General features: G+C 40.4%; 1 protein-coding gene across 2 annotated transcripts in view; it reads left to right on the top strand.

The window, feature by feature from the left end:
* Positions 1-17814, top strand: part of FER (FER tyrosine kinase) — a 152007-nt gene that overhangs the window by 21514 nt on the left and 112679 nt on the right. For both annotated transcript variants that reach the window (XM_053407624.1, XM_053407625.1), the window contains exons 6-10: positions 624-807; positions 3511-3648; positions 7869-7988; positions 9149-9271; positions 10414-10603. In XM_053407624.1, coding sequence (XP_053263599.1) covers positions 624-807; positions 3511-3648; positions 7869-7988; positions 9149-9271; positions 10414-10603 — 755 coding nt within the window. The remainder of the gene's footprint in view (positions 1-623; positions 808-3510; positions 3649-7868; positions 7989-9148; positions 9272-10413; positions 10604-17814) is intronic.

A 17814-nucleotide genomic window follows, 5' to 3' on the forward strand; every position in this document is an offset into this window, starting at 1 on the left:
CAACAAATTATATATTGTACTTTGGCATTCTGAAGCAAAGAGGCAGAGCCTGCTTTCATTTTGAAAATTGAAAGGCTAGCAGTTATTTGAATCTGTTTCTAGCACTAATTGGAACTCATTGCACCCTGGTAAGGCAGAGAGCTGAAGTAAAGAAATTGAATTTAAAGCCTTTAGAAATTGACAGAAGAACTTAAGGGTCTCATTAGGTTAATAGCTTGCATTAGATAGCAGATATGAAAACAGAAGTGGTGGCTTGGATCCAAAAAAACCCCAAGCAACTATCTATCTAGGCTTGTGTTTCTCAATTGCAGGCACTGTGTATTGCATGGCAAACTGCTTTTAAAGGGTGGTGACCTAGGGTGTACTTAAGTATCTCTTTGGATCCCTGCCCATGTGTGTATTTAGCTAGAAATTAAATCATGAGCAAAGTTTAGGGTGCAGCCCTTCACAATTAATCATGTTAAAGCCCTGTTGAATTCAGTGGAACAGGGTTATGTCATATGCGTACCTGCACCATTGAAATCAATGGTAGTTAAAAGTGGTTAACTTTGGCTCTTGCTTAAGTTTTTTTTATTGCATCCCTATATAATTATGGATTTTCCTTCCTATTGCTCTTCCTTCAGGAAAGGAGACTGAAAAAGCCAAAGAACGTTACGATAAAGCTACTATGAAACTCCACATGTTGCACAATCAGTATGTGTTGGCGCTGAAAGGAGCACAGTTACACCAGCACCAGTATTATGATGCTACGCTTCCTCTGTTCCTTGACTCCTTGCAGAAGATGCAAGAAGAAATGGTTAAAGCACTGTAAGACACATTTTCTTTTACTGTAAAACCATGCATATTTCAGCTGCCTGGGCACATTGCATTGTTATTTGTAAGTAGCGGTAGCCTAAAATAGCATCCATTGCTGTTAGCTACTCCCAAAATTCTACAGTGGCAGCTGAGGATAGAAACATGAATTTAAGGTGCTGGTTTTATAAAGCATTGTATGGTTGGGAGTATCCGAGGGAACACTTTCTGCCAACCTGGGCCTGTATCAAAGACCCTGCACTTGGTGTCACTGCCCTCAGTGTTGAGTAGTCAATGCAGAAATGGCCTTTTATAATGGTGGAGTCCTCATTGTGGAACATTCTCTCCAGGGACATTAGTCAGCACCAACTTTTTGTGTGTGTGTATCAAGTGAAGAAGATAATTTTATTCTCATGGGCTTTTAATGGATGATTCTGTTTTCTGCTGTTACTTGTCTGAATTGCTGATGAGGTGCAACCAGCAAATGCCCGCAAGAAGTAGTAGAAATAAAATAGCTAGTGCAATCTGAAAGCTGGTTGTTGGGACTTTAAAGAGTGCTACATTGGAAGCTTAATCTGAAAAGAGGCGTTATAAAAGTATGTAAACAATATTTTCCATTCCATGTCATTGTTGTCTGTTCAGTTTTTATTAATTGGGTTGGATAGCCATAATTGCTCTTGGTCTTCCTTTTTTGACAGCATAATCTTACAAAAAGACTCCTAAGGTAAATGGAGTTGCATTTTGTTTATGGGTAGCTCCCCCCCCCCCAAGCTCAGCAGCTTCTGTAGATATTCTAAAACCAGGTTACTTCCTCTTCAAACAGTTGCTAAAATATTAATGGGCCTTTTGAAACAAACAGGGTTGCATTTTTTAATTTACTTTGAAGTAAATTGTTAAATTGGAGCCCGTATTTGCCATTCCCAAAGGAACTGACCCTGTTCTTCATTTTGTGACTTTTGCTCTTTTTCTTGTTTTGGCAGTCGTGAGTAGCATTGTTTCTCTAAGCATAGAAATTGTGTCTTCGTGCTCTTACCTGTTCAGTGCTTAGGATTTCATGGGGAACAATTTGTACCAGTGGATTAAATCCAATGGTGTCTATCCCATAAGTAGACTACATTTCCTCTCTCACGATAGGGCTTCCTCTTCTGGGGATTCTTCAGCAGAAGTTTGCAGGGAGCACAGGAGGCTGCTGGGTGAGAAGAAAGGAAGGGAAAGTCCTGTTGTGTGAGAGGAAGTCTATTCTATTTGTGGATGCATACTATGGGATTTACCCACTGATGGAAATCTTTGCTTATTTGACTTGAGCAGATGGGCCTATTTAAAAGGACATAACCTTCTTATAGTTTAGCTCTGTAGCCTCAAATCAGTCTGATATTCATTTGGCTCTTCAGAAACCTTATTGCAGTTGCTAGGACTTCCAGATCACTCGATTGGGACCTACCCTTAGCCTGCTCAGTTTTATGGGTATGGTACTGAACCCAGTAGAGAAAGGTTTTATGTTTTGATTGATTGATCTCACTCTAAACAAAACCTTTGAAAAAGCTTCATGCAGCAGTGAATATATTGTAGCATGCGGAGTGCAAGTTCTTCAGTGTTTATTTTTATTAAGTCATCCTGCTCAGCTGAACCTACAGCAAGTTTCTCATATTCTGGTGAGCAGGGTAGATTATGCTAGATAAATGGCTACCATCAGGATGTGTGGTTCAAGGGAATCTTCATTTCCTTCTTCAGTTCAACAGAAATAGCAGACAGAGGAGAAGAGATAAGAAGGGTGGTATAGTGGTTTCCTTCACTTCTCTCTTTCCCTTCGTTGGTGGTTTGAAAATGAGAAGAGGAACATGGAGCAGCTGCTGTGGCATGTTTCTTGCAATCTGCTTGTTCCCCATGTGTAGTTCTAAAGAAGGAAAGGGAGGAGCAGAAGGGAAATTGCTTATGCTTCAGGGTTGCTCTCACCTCCCTTTCCAGCTTTTGAAGTATCACGCAGGTGAGGATAGGCTGCATACCAATGTACGTATCTTGAATGATGAGTTTGTGGTTGAAGCGTGATCACTGTTGCACAGTGTAGACACATGATTGTCTTTCCCAGACTGGGCTCTGAGGGAACTTGTTCATCTGGTTCTTGGCAGAAACTACATTTGTCACATTGCTGAATGGATGGCTCCTGTGTCAATAATGGAATTCCCCCTGTCCCTTTTCAGAAGAAAACTGTGCAAAGCCCTAATTGTCTGGCTGTTGTGTCACTGTAAAATAACTTCCTCCCCTTTCAGAACTGGTTCTAAAACTTTTAAAAACACTGTAAAAAAATAAAACATTTTAAGAGCTGAACAAGTGTTTGATAGGATAAACATGCCAGGAAGCAGACAGCCCATCTGAAGCACTGAGGGAGGGAGAGAGAGTGTGTTGGAATCTGATCCACAGACTGTGATCTTCACAGAAGGGCAGGGAAGCAGATTGCACCTCTTGTTCATATGTCTGTACCCTAAGAACTTTTGCTCTTCACAGCCTACTCATAAAAAGCATTTGGAGGCCTTGGGAAGGTTGCAATACCAAGACATAAAATTATGAAGCAGCATATGTCATATATAAATAAGACTTAATTATCCAAGGAGTTAATGAAGAGTTAAAAAACAAGAATTCATCCATTCCTTCATGTTTTTAGTTTATAAATTACTAAAAGGTTTTCTAGCCATACTTACGCAGTATTTTTCTTTTCTCCAGAAAAGGTATCCTTGAAGAATACAGTCAGATCACCAGTCTTGTAACAGAAGAAATAGTGAATGTTCATAAAGAGATCCAAACATCTGTTGAACAGTTAGACCCTGGTTCTGAGTACAGTAGTTTCATAGAGGCTCACAGGTAAATGTATATTTATAACTGCTGTTGTTGTTTCACCATTGCAAACTATAATCTGTTCTAAATAAATTTATCCTCAACACTGTAGAACATCAGATAATATGTGGTGGCATCACATGCATGCTCCTCATGCAGCAGCATGCGAGATAGCGTCTCTTTTTCCACTTGGTTGCCTGATGTTCCAAAAGAACTGGTTGTAGGAATCTGGAGAATATCTCCTGTTGGCTTTCTTGTCTGTCTTGCTAGTGAGCAGCATCTTGTGTTTGTCTCTGGATTCAACTAGAGAGTCATTGAGGGTTTCTTTTCCAAGAAGTTTGCCACCCACATAGCAGGTGGTGGAGAGCTTAACGCAGGACCGAATATCTGCCTCCCAGTGTGTAGATGCCACAGAGTACATCTGGCCACCACACCAGCCACAAGGACATAGTATCCATTGTAGCATCTGCAATGAATGCAGCTGAACAGTGTAGCTTGAGTAAGGTTTGGCGGGTACGACTCATATCTTGAGCAGGGTTGTCTAGAAGATCATCTACCTGCATTAAGGATGCATGTGCAGACACCAAGTCTGTGCAAACTACTTTTCTGGCTAAGGCCCTGTGGATGGCGCAGTCTAGGTGGCATTCTTCAGCTGAGAGTCCCCTTCCTGCAGAAGCAGGGCTTTAGAAACTGAAATGGAAATAGGTAGAGCTACGCTGGGCAGTTTTAAGGAGTCCATGAAATCAGAATCTAACTAGTATAAGTTTTTAGCGAGCACTACCACTTTCTGATGCTGGAGGGTTGAATCCAATTCAGCCTTTGTAACCTTCAAGAAGGGAGCTGGAACCACAACTCCAGACATAGGAGGTTGTGGTTCCTTTAGTACTGCCACTGTTTTAGTGGAAGCAGGAGATGACTCTGCTGGGGGGTGGGGGAGTTAAACTCCAAGGTAGGTAAAGTTTTGCATAATAAAGGAATGTAATGAGATTCCTGAAATAGCCAATGTGAGAATTGTTGGTGTTTGTGTGTGTGATGTGTCACTCCATACATCCTCATATTAATCCATGTTAGTAAAACATGGATTACCAGACCAAAGGAATGGAGAGACTGAGGTCTGGTGGAAGCAAGCTCAGTGGTAGGTACATTAGGCTGCCTTGAGCTGAGAGAGAACCTTTTGGGCACTGTCTTTGAGGTCATAAATCCCTTGCCAGCAGGTGTGGCTTGAGCAGGTGAAGAGGCTTGTAAAGCACGCAAGAGCTGAGAGTTGTTGCAGGAGAGCCTGCTTGATTTGATTGAGAGTGTCCTCAGACAGCTGTAGGGTATGAGCAGGAGCTGGCTCTGAGGGGGGAATGGACCCCTGAAAAACCCTGGTCAATGGTAGTATTGGAGGGAAGGAGAGTTGGAGCCCCATGAATTCCTCTTCATCTGATGATTGAGAAGGACTAATGGGATACAGAGCATTGCAAGGAAGCAGTTTTTAAAGCCCTTGCTTGCATCTTTTCCTTTTCTCAATTGGTATCAGCCTCAGAGGAGGGAGGGACGCTTTCCCCCTCCCCAAGTATCTAACCCCACTAGCTTCCCTGGAACAGGAGAAACTGTATATCTGGTGGGGTGGGCGCTGCAGGAGAGGTTTGAGCCATTGATGTGAATTGGTAGGGATGGCTGGCTGATCACTATATGAAAGGGGTGGTTCTACTTCCTTCTCCTTTCAGTTTTTTTGTAAATGAATTGAGACTCTCTTTTGGAAAGGAATCCTCGATAAAGAGATTTTTCCTGCTTGCTGGAAGAGGGAAAATGGCTTTCTTGTCAAACGCAAGCAAGATGGGCTTGCACTTTCTCTAGGTTTCTCAGATCCCTTTCCTTTTGTCTTGCATATTAAACAGCTGTTGCTGTAGTGGAAAGGATTTCCTTTTCTCTCTTAGCTTAATGTATGGGGGGATATATAGAAGCTTTTGTTAAATTCCATCTATTCTGGGGCAGTGGTGGGGTGGGGGAGGTCTGTGAAAACTGAAGACACAAAGAAGCTAAAGTTAAATCTGAGGACTTAAAGTTAAATCTGAGAAGTACTGAGTAAAAGTATTCAGTAAGCTATTTGGAAAGACAAGAGAAAGTGAATAAAAATGTAAGAACCTGAGAAATCAGCGGGAGCTAATGGCAACTGGCTGCACTTTGATCGAAAGCAGGAGCAGAACTGCATGATGGATGCCCCACCTCCCAAAAGGTTGCTGCCTGCCTTTGTTAAGTGGGCAGAGCCATTAACCCATCCTACTAACCTAGAGCTGGGAATGGGAAAACTGTCTTCAACACTGTGGAACAGCAGATAACTGGGTGGTGACCGCACATGCATGCTCCTAGTGCAGCAGCATCTGAGATAGTGTAACACCCTGCTTGTGGTTAACGCTTAGCTGGAATGAAATATTCAACGCAGCAATAGAGAAATTAAAATAATAATTTATTTGTCAGACAAATAAATGAGAGACACAGTGGTATATGGTTACCAAAGCTCTGCCCTTTCAGCCCTGATGGCCAGCACTTATATTCCCTCAGCCCAGCCCCCTTGCTCCTCCTTTGGCTGCCTCTGTCCAATCAGCCTGGTTGAAATTCCTATTGGCTGTTTGCTAGAACCAATCATAAAAGATACACCCATTTCCTATTACCTTTTATGGGAGACAGAGAGCTATATTTTCTTCTATTTATAAATGGCAAATAAGTAGTCATATATCTTACATTTACCTCGACCAGGCACCTTAATTACCAGATAACCTTTGGCCCCTCTTGCCCTATTCCCTGCAAAACAGATGGCTAATGGTTCTAATTTTATCTTAAACAGAGATCTTGGGTTTACCTTCTCACACACCATCTATGGAAGATCTCCTTCTTTGGAGGTCTTTAAGCAAAGGCTTGACAACCATATGTCAGGAGTGCTCTGATCGTGTTTCCTGCTTGGCAGGGGTTTGGACTCGATGGCCCTTGTGGTCTCTTCCAACTTTATGATTCTATGATTCTATGAAATAAGAATCTAACATAAGAATCTAACATTTCTTACTTTCTAAATCCTTTGCATAATTACATTTAAGCCAATATATTTCATAACATATAGTTTTTTAGAAGAAAGGGAACTTAGTAAAAGCTAAGTTAAATTCTAAGTTCTCTAAAGCTTCAAAGCAGTTTCAGAGAGCTGCTTTGCCTAGTCCAGCTGCTGTTTCTATTTGCCCTTTTAACCTTATGAAAATGTGGCTCAAGTTTCTAATGGGAGGCACAATAATTCTTACTATTTACCAACTCTTAATTGTGTTTTGCAACTTGATTATTCTGTAATTTGTATGGTCAGTGTGACCTTTTGCTCCTAGCCTGTAATTTCCTTTTACAACCCTGAGGCACTGCTATAGATCAGGGGGGCCCTTGATCAAGAAGATAAACAGCTGCCAGAGTATGGTTTCTGCCTGGCATGAGAGATACAAACATTTACATATATATATATATATTTAAGCTCATTTTAAAATACAAATCTTGATCAGATGCCTCAATAGTGTGGTTTAAATCACCCAACCTTTTTGAGGGACTGCTTCATACAAGTGAATAGTTGCACCAGCACTATGCGAGTCACATGTGTGAGCTGTCAGTTGTATGAACTGGTCCTCCTTTGATCGTGTGATTGGTGTAGATTGCAGCCATTTCATCTGCAGAGAAGGAGCTTTCAAGCATATGACTAGAAATTCTTATGGGCAAAAGAACCGTTCCTCAGGCAAGAGGTTAGTGGGATGGGGCGTGGGCAAAGGAAATCCACATACGACTACTTTGGCAAAGGTCATTGTCAGCTATGGATACATAGTTCATAAAAGTGCTTACTTTCTCTACGCTTGTTTTAAATATAAAATATATTATCTCCCATGGTCCTTCCACTAAATCTTAGTATAATTGTCAGAACTAACAGCCTGTAGCTGGCCAGCCTGGTATGGAAGTAGAATACAGTGTCACTCCCACTTCAGATGCTTGGTGTTAGTCTGTGTCCCACCTTTGGTAGTTCCTAGAACAAGCAGTCCTAGTAGCTCAGATGAAATCCCATTTGTGGGACCTGTATTCAGATAGAGTCACAACAGTGCCTATGGACAACCGAGATATGTTAATATCCTGATTCCTTTAATTAAATGCAGTTGTATTTTTGCAGACTTCGAATAGCATATTGTACTTATGTGAAGTGTCTTTGAGTATTATATCAAATCAATCAATGTTTTGCATCTGTAAAGGACACCAGATGTTGCGCAACAAGAAATAGAGTTTGATACATCTTTATTGGAAGAAAATGAAAATCTTCAAGCTAATGAGATTATGTGGAATAATTTAACAGCTGAAAGTTTGCAAACAATGTAAGTAACTTAGCCTCCTTTCTCATTTTTTTCATCTTGCCTTATATGGTTCAGTTACTGACATCTCCAGGTAGACCAGACCCCTACATGAAAGCTGGAGAGCTGTGCCCGTCAGTGTAGATAATACTGAGCTAGATAGACAAGAGTTTGCTTCACTGCAATACAGCTTCCTATGTTCCTATTTGTTGACCAGGGTGATGAGCAAAGTGATTGCAGTATAATGACCAGTAAGCTTAGGAGAGTGGGGAATTCTTACTGGGGGTGAGTGATATATCAATATTTTGTCTCTTACCGGTATGAACTCCAGACCGCGATAAAGGTTTCATATTTTTTCCACCCTGTAATATATCGAGAATGCACTACCCAGCTGGCCTTACTGCAAAGTAGATGACCACATTTCCTGCCTTCAGATCTTCAAAGCATAAGCCCCTGCTGCCTCTCAGAGTAAAGGGCTTTACTTTGTAGTAAAATCTGCTTTCTTCTTGCAGGGTCTGCAAGGCGCAAGCCCCATGCCTCTGGCTAGAGACAGATCCAGCATAACAATAAGCTTCCCTGCTGAGGCAGGGAGATTCACCAGGCAGAATAGAGACCCAGCACGATATCAGGCTAAGCATGATATCAAGGTCTCTACTCTGCCTAGCAAGAGACATTGTTTGTGCCTTAAAGCCCTTTGGATCTTATTGCCAGAAAAATAAACTTTGTTTGCTTATTGGAATTGATTCCGATCAGCAAACAAAGTTTCTTCTTCGTGATAAGATCAATGTGGCTTGGCTCCTGCTTTTGTTAAGGTAAAGAAGCAACAATTTACTTTTGCAGGAAAGGCTTTATGCATTTGGAAACCAAGGTGCAGATGATGCTGGTGAATGGGCTGTTGAACTTGCAAGTATCCCACCAGCCTGAGCCAACATGGCCAGTGCACAGGGATGATGGGATTTATAGTTCAAAACAACTGGAGGGCTATAGTTGGTATAGAATGTATTTCCCCCCAATCGATGTGATATAAGCAAATAATAACAATAGCTGGATATGTGTTCATATAAGTGTATATTGCTCTCTCTTACATTTTCAGCTGTATTCTGATGAAAAAACTAGGGAGTTGCTAAGTGTATGCAATATATATTTGTGAGATGAATATATAATTTTTTTCATTGAATCCTTAGGTTGAAAACAGTAGTAGAAGAGCTGATTCAGACACAGCAGACACTTCTAAACAAGGAGGAGCTAGTATTGGAATTAGAAAAAAAGATAGAAGAATCTTCTAAGATCTGTGAGAGGAAATCTGAGTGAGTATTAAAAAAAAGTCATGAAGTTTTAGTGTGCCATGATTGGATCTCATATCTGAAAATACTTAAGCAAGCCTGTCTGTATTCAAATGACTTGTTTATAACTTGTTAGGAACATATATTCCAAGGTAGCAGAAGACCCTCCGCAATTGCTCCAATTTGGGCATTAAATAATAATAATAATAATAATAATAATAATAATAATAATAATAAATTTTATTTATATCCCGCCCTCCCCAGCCGAAGCTGGGCTCAGGGCGGCTAACAACAATAAAACAATACAAAAGTACAACACAAACAACACTCTAAAATCATTCATTATAAAATTATGTATGTATAAATTATAAATATGTATAAATACTGTGGGAAATTTACCACTGACCTGCTCCAGTAAGGAAGTTAAATCTGACCATATCCTGGTGGTCAGTGACCGACTATTAAGCAGAGGAATGTAGATGTTTAAAAGCAAGGTTCCTAATTGTATTAGCTCCTAACAAGTCTGGATCTATTGACCAGTTAGGTAAGCTTTCATTAGAGGAATATATAGCAAAACCTCTTACTTGGGATAAGGCATACCCAGCCCCATTTCTTGCACATTTGCCATGTAAAGAACCAGGGCTGTCCATATAAGGCAAATAAATTACACCGTGCTGCAATTGCTTTGTAGTTACCTCCATCTCCCTTGCCCTAGCTGCTCCAGTTGAGGATTTCTGGACAAAATTTCTGGACAATGGAGTCCCAGATGATTTATTTTAAGCACTGTGGGTCTGTGCTTATGTGGTAACCATATTAAAACCATTAAAATTGCAGAATATCCCTCAGTCAAGATGAGCTTTAAAATTCCTTATCAGCAGAATGCTGAAAGCCGAATCAAAAGTTGCCCTCTCAGCGCCTTTCCTATAATTAACATACATGACTTTTAAGTCCACGTAAAAGTAAAACAGATAAGCTCCTTGCCTGCATGTTGCAATTAACATGAACAGCTGAGCCAATTGACTTTAAAACTAAGACAAATTAAAACAGACGGTGTAGCTCAAAGGACCTGTCACCATCCTCACCCAGAAATCCATGTTTTTTGAGAGGAGAAATTAACTTCAGGTCCCCCCCCCCCGCTAAATTAATTTTATCTCGTTCATTTTCAGTGTTGTGCTTCTATTAAGCCAGAAACAGACACTGGAAGAATTGAAGCAAACGGTTCAGCAATTGAGATGCACTGAAGTCAAGTTTGCTGCCCAGAAGGAACTTCTAGAACAAAAAGTGCAAGAAAATGATGGGAAAGAACCGCCACCTGTTGTAAACTATGAGGAGGATGCCAGATCAGTTTCTTCAATGGTAATTCCTGTGATTATTATGGTATAACAGTGGCATTAATGGTGTACTTGTATGGGGCTGCAACTAGCAGTGACTGTTAACTGGAGGATATAGCACAACTACAAGGCATCCTGTTTTACTTTAGAGTTACTTTAATGATACGTTGATGAATTAGGATCTTATTTTTTTAAATTGAATTTTGGTGCAACTGTAAATACAAAGAGAACTTAAGAATGGGATCTTACTCAATAGATTGCTTTAAAGCTGGATTAAAATTAAGGTGGCTAGTAGCGCATCAAGACCGAAGAGAAAACAGTTTGCATAAAACTTGCATAAGCAAATTGATATGTGTAGATAGAAATTCAGAAACGATTGCTGTAATTTAAATGAAAGGGCAGCACTTATTAACATAGCGAGGAAGTCTGGGGCCAGAAGACTTGTGTGTCTGGTGAATCTACTGCCTAAGTTCTAATTGCAGAAGGGGAGCTTCAAGGCTTCATGGACTATGATAGCCATGACTATATCCTCTTTGTCCAGAACATTACATTTCCAATTACTAGGGCTATGCACCAGATTTGACTAAGTCCTGAATCCTGAGCCATGTTGTGCCTATTTGGAAGGATTCAGGCCTTGCACAAGTCAAACTGAGATAGCCACAGATCCCTGTGGGTTGTGTTGAATGACCCAGAGGGGTCTGGGGCTGTCAAGGATAAGGCATCAGGCAGGAAGAAGAGGCGTGCATTGAGTTCCTTGTGACTGACAGCTGCCTATTTTGAGAGAAGGTAGGAGCCTAATGCCCTGTGACTCTCCTTCCTGCCTGATACCCCACTTGATCAGTGCCTCTGCATAACAGCTGTTGAGCAGAGGCATTGATCCTGTGTGGTGCGGGGTGATCCTTGCAAGTGGCTTCCCTACAGAGAAGTCACTTGCAAAGCAGCACCCTGAAGGATAGATGCCTTCAGCTGTTGTGTGGAGGAGGCATTATTTCTGCACGGTATGGGTCCTGGATTTCCTGCTGACATCATAGGGTCATTGGGTTGGAAGCTGTAGCCCTGCTCTGAAGACGAGGTAGGAAAAGAAATTATTTTGGAAGAGGGCAGTTCCCAATCAGCTGGTTTATTAGTTTCTGACTATCCTGGTAGAATGGACTATATGGATTTTGGGGACTCAGTTATGTTCTTACCTTTTGGAGTAGGATATAAATCTCTGGATCCCCACAGGAATTCTAATTGAGAATATCTATGAATTTTTGTGGCTTGGCATTGCTTCTCTTTCATGGCAGGCAGATAAAACAAAAAAGAGATAATTCATTTTATTATAGTTAGTAACCATGCATCGATGTGTGGGAGCGATTCACTAGAAATTTCTGAGTGGCTTTTCTCAACATGCAGAGGTTTGGAGCTTGTGTTTGGTGAAGAAAATTTTCTCTCATTTTTTTGTTCTGCCTGTCTGCATCACATCAACATGATATCTTGGTTTGCCGGAGAGAGGACTTCATGACATCTATATCTCATGCATATGAAAATGTGTATTTGATATAATTTATTTCTGTCTCCATTAGGGCATGCTTGTTTTCCCATAAACATGTCCAAAAATACTGTCTCAATACTGGCTATTGTTTCGCCCTCCCTCTCTTTTCCCATCTAGTTGTTTTTCAAATGCCAAAGTTGCATTCATTCCCCTGTCACTATTATTGGTATGCAAAACATGAGATGTACATGCTGCTCTGGACAAACTAATTTGATAAGGGCCTCTGCTAGAAAGTTTGCAATATAAATTAGGTATAGCGTAGCAGGAAAAAATATATACAGTGGTACCTTGGTTTAAGAACAGTCCTGTTTAAGAACAATTTGGTTTACGAACTCCACAAAACTGGAAATAGTGTCCTGGTTTGAGAACTTTATCACAGTCTAAAAACGGAATCCGAATGGTGGAAGAGCACCGGCGGCGGGAGGCCTCATTAGGGAAAGCGTACCTCGGTTTAAGAACGGTTTCGGTTTAAGAATGGACTTCCGGAACAGATTAAGTTTGTAAACCAAGGTACCACTGTATAAAGAAAATTAAGAGAAGGAAGAAAGGGTTGCTGTATCAGTACTTAAGAAAAAGTAAATTAGTTTTCTGATAATATTGCCATGGCCATACTAACCATAGAGGCGGCTTGCAACTACTTTTTTGGTATTGTGGGTAGTTTCTGTCAGCTTTCTCTCATAAAGTATTCATATCATTTTAGTGTTTATTAAGCTTAAGGGCAGGATTCTGCAGGAAAGAGAAATTGTGATATAACTTTATCTTGCTCACTCATGATTGCATGGTCAATGTGAAATTTCAAGAGTCTTGCTAGAATCTTTGTTTCCTCTTCCAGTTTCCTCCTGTGAAATGGGATCAGGTTCCCTGTCTACCCCCTGCTCCTGATTTAAAATGGGATAGTAACTTCATTTGTATTTGGTAGCTTTTCCTTGGAAAAACTTAGTTCATAAAACTGTTATTTGGGGTTGTGTGTGTTGTATTCAGCTAATGTACTTAATAGGAATTTTGCATGTCCAGTGAAACAAATAAAATCAAGTTTGGTGATTTGTAGTAACTGGGGAAAAGAAAAGAGAAAAGAGAAACTCAAAGTTGCTTAAAAACATTTTTGTCAGCATTTTGATATCAAGAATTCCAAAGTGAGATCTTAAGAATGGTTGTGATTGAAGCTGAAGTTAGAAATATTCATCTTGGTATTAAATCAGTGACTGTCTAATAAAAGTATTCATCTTGTTTTTGAAAGCTATATTTCATTACTGCAGCAAATAAACTGTGGGAACATCAAATGTTTTATCTGTTTTCAAGAAAGTGAATAAAAGCGGAATAACATTAGAACTCTGTGTAGAAATGAGGGTATGCAAATGTATGGAATGAAAACAATGTTAACATGACTTCATGACAGCATTCTGGAGGAAGTTAGGATAACTCTGCTGTTCCTAGATGACCAGGGAAGGAAACCAGGACAAAGAGGTCTAGGCACTATAAATTATTTTGGTGCTTTTACCACAAAAGGTCTCCTACATGATGAAGTGATAAAGCCTGCCAAAAGTGGGTCCCAGAACTACTATATCCAATGTCTGATCTCTTCCTTTCCCAATTCTTAAGAACACAGATGGTGGAGAATGGACAGATTTACAACAGGGAACAGAGGGTTTGAAGAATTGGGGATGAAGTGGGGAGGCACTACCGCTAATAGCAAACTCAGGTGGCCAGCTCTGACACCCATTGCAGATTCGGCCTTCTCTCTGTAGCCTGCTTTGCTCCCTGTGCAACTGGCCTGAAAACCTGCTCCAAAGGAGCTAAATGTCAATTCTTCTGTCTCATAGGAAGAGAGACTCTGATCCATCGTTCTATAAGATTTGCAAGAGAAGTGTGTATTATAAAAGTGTGACATGGATTTAATTATATAATGGCCAGGTTTTGATGTGGTGCTAATAATCTGTGATTTAATGTTTCATGTACAAGCCTTTGACTCCTACTGTGATGGGGAGGGAATTGGAAAGTTTCACTTCCTTGTTCAACCGACTGGTGCTCCTTATGTGGAAAGTCTTACTGTGATTTAGGCAGCTTCCCCAACCTAGTACCTTCCAGATGTTTATGGCTGCATCCCTTATTAATCATGTCCAACATAGCATACTGACTGGGACTGATGGGAGCTTTAGCTAAAACATGTGGAGGATACCTGTTTGAGAAAAACAGGTTTAGAGGAGTAAGTCAGAATCAGAAACTCTGCTATGAAGATAGCTGACTAAAAATCTACTGTACTTGGACACTCTGTGAATCTGTATCAATGTCCAGTGCTTAAAAAAATGTTTAGGGATAGTCTCATTTTCCTACTTATATTGAAATACTGCCCCTCAATGAGGCCAAACTTAGATTCACAAAATGTTTAGGGATATGCGTACTCCTGCGTCCCCCCAGAAAAAAAGCACTGTCAATGTCCATCTCAAATTGATCATATCATCGACAAAAAATAATAGTTCAGTCAAAGATGGAATGTTAGGTATAAAAATCCATCATATCTGGGTCAGTTTGCCAGTAGGTGGAGCTCACTGCCAGCTTAAAGGTATGATTTTGAAGAAAAACCTTTATTTAATTCACAAGTTTGTTTTTTAGAACAAAAAAAATACCCATAAGGTAAGAGAAGCAATTGATTAAAACAAAAGTTTATCTGTACTAAGGGAGACTGCCTTAAATCACAGATGTATGTCCAAATTATAATGAGGCATACTTTTGCTGCACTTCAGTAGGGAGAATAGTCAGATAAGGTCAAGCTGGGAGAAAATCATGGACTCTACCATTTGCTTAATGTCACATCACCACCCTTTTCAGTTAATACAGAGAACATAGTTGGGAGGGCAGCTTTTGTCAACCTGATGCCTTCCAGATGTTTTGGACTACAGCACATCCATGTTAGGAGATAGCTTAAGCAGCATTTTTAGCTCAGGCAGCATCTTTAGAGTTGGTGCTTGGTTTTTAGGGTCATTTTAACTGTGTGTATTATTTAATTACATTCTTCCCCACCTGCCCATCCAATACTACTTGTATTTTTAAAAGCCCTCAAGATAGATGCAGAGATCAACATCCCATATTGTTTGGCCCGCAGACTTAGGATCTGCTGTCCTAAATCTCACTAGGATCATGCACTGAGCTCTTATGGCTGATTTTTTTTTTTTAAAAATTCCATTCTCCAACTTCTATGTAATGAATTCAGTTTACAAATTTTCGATACGTTATGACTCTTAAAAAGAACACGGACATCTACTTTCTGCTACGCTGAAAAACACCCCCCAGCTCCCAGACCCTACTTCTTAGAAAACCAAGTTATAACCTGATCCTATACATGCTGATTCAGAAGCACGACTCACTTTGTTCAGTAGAAGCTTCTTCCAGATAGATACAGAATTACAGCCTCAACCTCCAAGTGAGTGAAATCTGTCCCTTGTCTCAAAGCAGATATAATTCTGAAGTAGGTAGGCTGCATGAGCAAAGCATTTAGGTCCATAGTTTTGGATTGCACCGCTTGGTTGTGCAAATACTTCAGTTAGTTTGTTGAGGACATAAGAGAGGGCCTTCTCAGTTGGATGCTCCCAGATTGTGGAACTTGGTTGGCTGGTTCCTTCTCTGCTTTCTTTTCACTGGTAGGCAAATACGTTTTTGTTCCAATGCTGTTGGGGCAGGGTTTTCTAAGGTGCAGCTTGTGTGTGTGTGTGTGTGTGTGTGTGTGCGCGCGCACGCTTTCAAATAGTTTAAAGTGTTTTCAGTGATGTTTTTATACTTGGGCTACTTATTTACTTGGGCATTTTTAGATATTTATATTTATTGTGTATGTTTTAGTTGTATCTGCTTTCTGTTGTTATATATGTTGCCTTTGGTGCTTCACTAGGAGAAATGTGGGATATAAATTAAATGAATAACTAGATAAATAAGAGTGGCAGCCAAGTATGTTTTAGCAGTTAAAGCAACCAGTTTCCTTGTTGATTTAAATCACCTTGAATTAAGCCAATCCATCTACTCTGCTCCAGAGATCAGCTGGTCACAAGGTTGTGGTTTCAGTTTGGGGCGATAATACTTTGAGGCTCAATACTCCTTGTGACAAGATTAGCATTGCCAGCCACATCCCAGTAGAGAGCCTACTGTCAATGCTTTAAGCACTTGCTGCTGCTGCTGCTGCTCTTCTTCCTTGGAGTTTTTTTTTTTTTGCTCTCGGCTGCTCTTTGAGAGAGCTGCCACTGGGATGGGTGAGGAGAAGGAGCCAGTCACCTTTGCATGATTTGTCCTCTCCCTCAGGGAAGTGGTTTGGGTTGGACCTGGTGGAAAAGGCAAGTGGATGGGCAGCAACAAGAGGGGGGCACTGATAGCAACTTGCCCAAAAGCTCATCAGAACCTGGAATTGGCACTGCTTTGTGTTATCCCCATGCTCTGCCAAAGCTTTCTCTCTTTTGGTATCTCCGAATAAAATCAGTGCATTTGCTTAAGTGCTATATTTTAGTTTGCTGCTGCTGTTGTTTTTAAATAAAACACACTCGCCCTTGGAGACTGCTGTTTAAACATTTCCTTAAGCTATCTATCTATCTATCTATCTATCTATCTATCTCCATATATATATCCATATCCATGTGCCATAGGGTTACACTGTGCTGCAGCACAGCCAAATGCACGCAAGTGTTCTAAGCATTTCCAGGAGTAGAATTTTCATATCTAAAGTGACACAGGAACTCTGTCAGATTCTGGGGCATTCTATCACCGCAGTAACTGGAAGCTCAAGAGTATAGCCTGGAACACCTGCTCACCAATGGAAGCATTTCAGTAATGCCTTAAGTGCTATGAAAGTGCTTTCTTTATAAATCAGAATGGAGTTTAAAAAAACCTGTTGACTTGTATTATGGCGAGCCTGTAAATAAGCAGAGCAAATGACTGATCACTTGCAACATTTTTGTTATTGGGTGAAGAATAACCTTGTCTGGCAGCATATGGCGTGAGATATAAACTGACTGTTTTGCTAAGATTTGGAGACTTGATTTGAAGTTGGGTACAGTTGAGTTGAAGATTGTGTGTCTGAAGTTTAGGAATTAGCAGAATCACAAGAGAATTATTTGAGATTCCTGATTGCTGACACACAGCTAGATTTTTTTGTTTTTGTTTGGGGACAATCATATTTAGCATACTAGAATCCACTATGGACCGAAAATGTAGCAAATGTCCAGAGCTTAAGGAGAAACCAGACCATGAACACCATACTGCACATGAGACGGTTGGGTCTGGGATTCCTCCAGTTTCCTCTAAAGCTCTGGTTCCTGCTGTCCCATCTAAGTCCCTCACACCTTCTACCAATACAGGAAGCACCAAAGTTTCGGTAAGATTCTAAAAGTGTTTACCTCAAGAGAATGATTTGCACCATAATTTTATGGTGCAACGTTGAAATTTGCTCCCCATCCCATTTGTGCTGAGTCAAGCTGTTGAAGGAATGTTAACCTTGATTTGTATTTGTTTGCCTTTTGTTCATATTATTTATAATTTCAATGGCTATGATCTGACCTGGCTGTCTTGAGTACAAAGAGGTTGGGGTTGTTGTTTTTTTTGCTAATTTTATTCATGTGAGTGTTCCATGAGCTGATGTCTGGATCCAACCTTCTGTTATTGAAGGCTAACCTGTTAAAGCAGCACAGGAGTACCCCATTAGTTAAGGCCAGTAGAATCACAGAAGT

The sequence above is a fragment of the Podarcis raffonei genome, chromosome 11 (genome assembly GCF_027172205.1).
Source record: "Podarcis raffonei isolate rPodRaf1 chromosome 11, rPodRaf1.pri, whole genome shotgun sequence".
Lineage (NCBI taxonomy): Eukaryota > Metazoa > Chordata > Lepidosauria > Squamata > Lacertidae > Podarcis > Podarcis raffonei.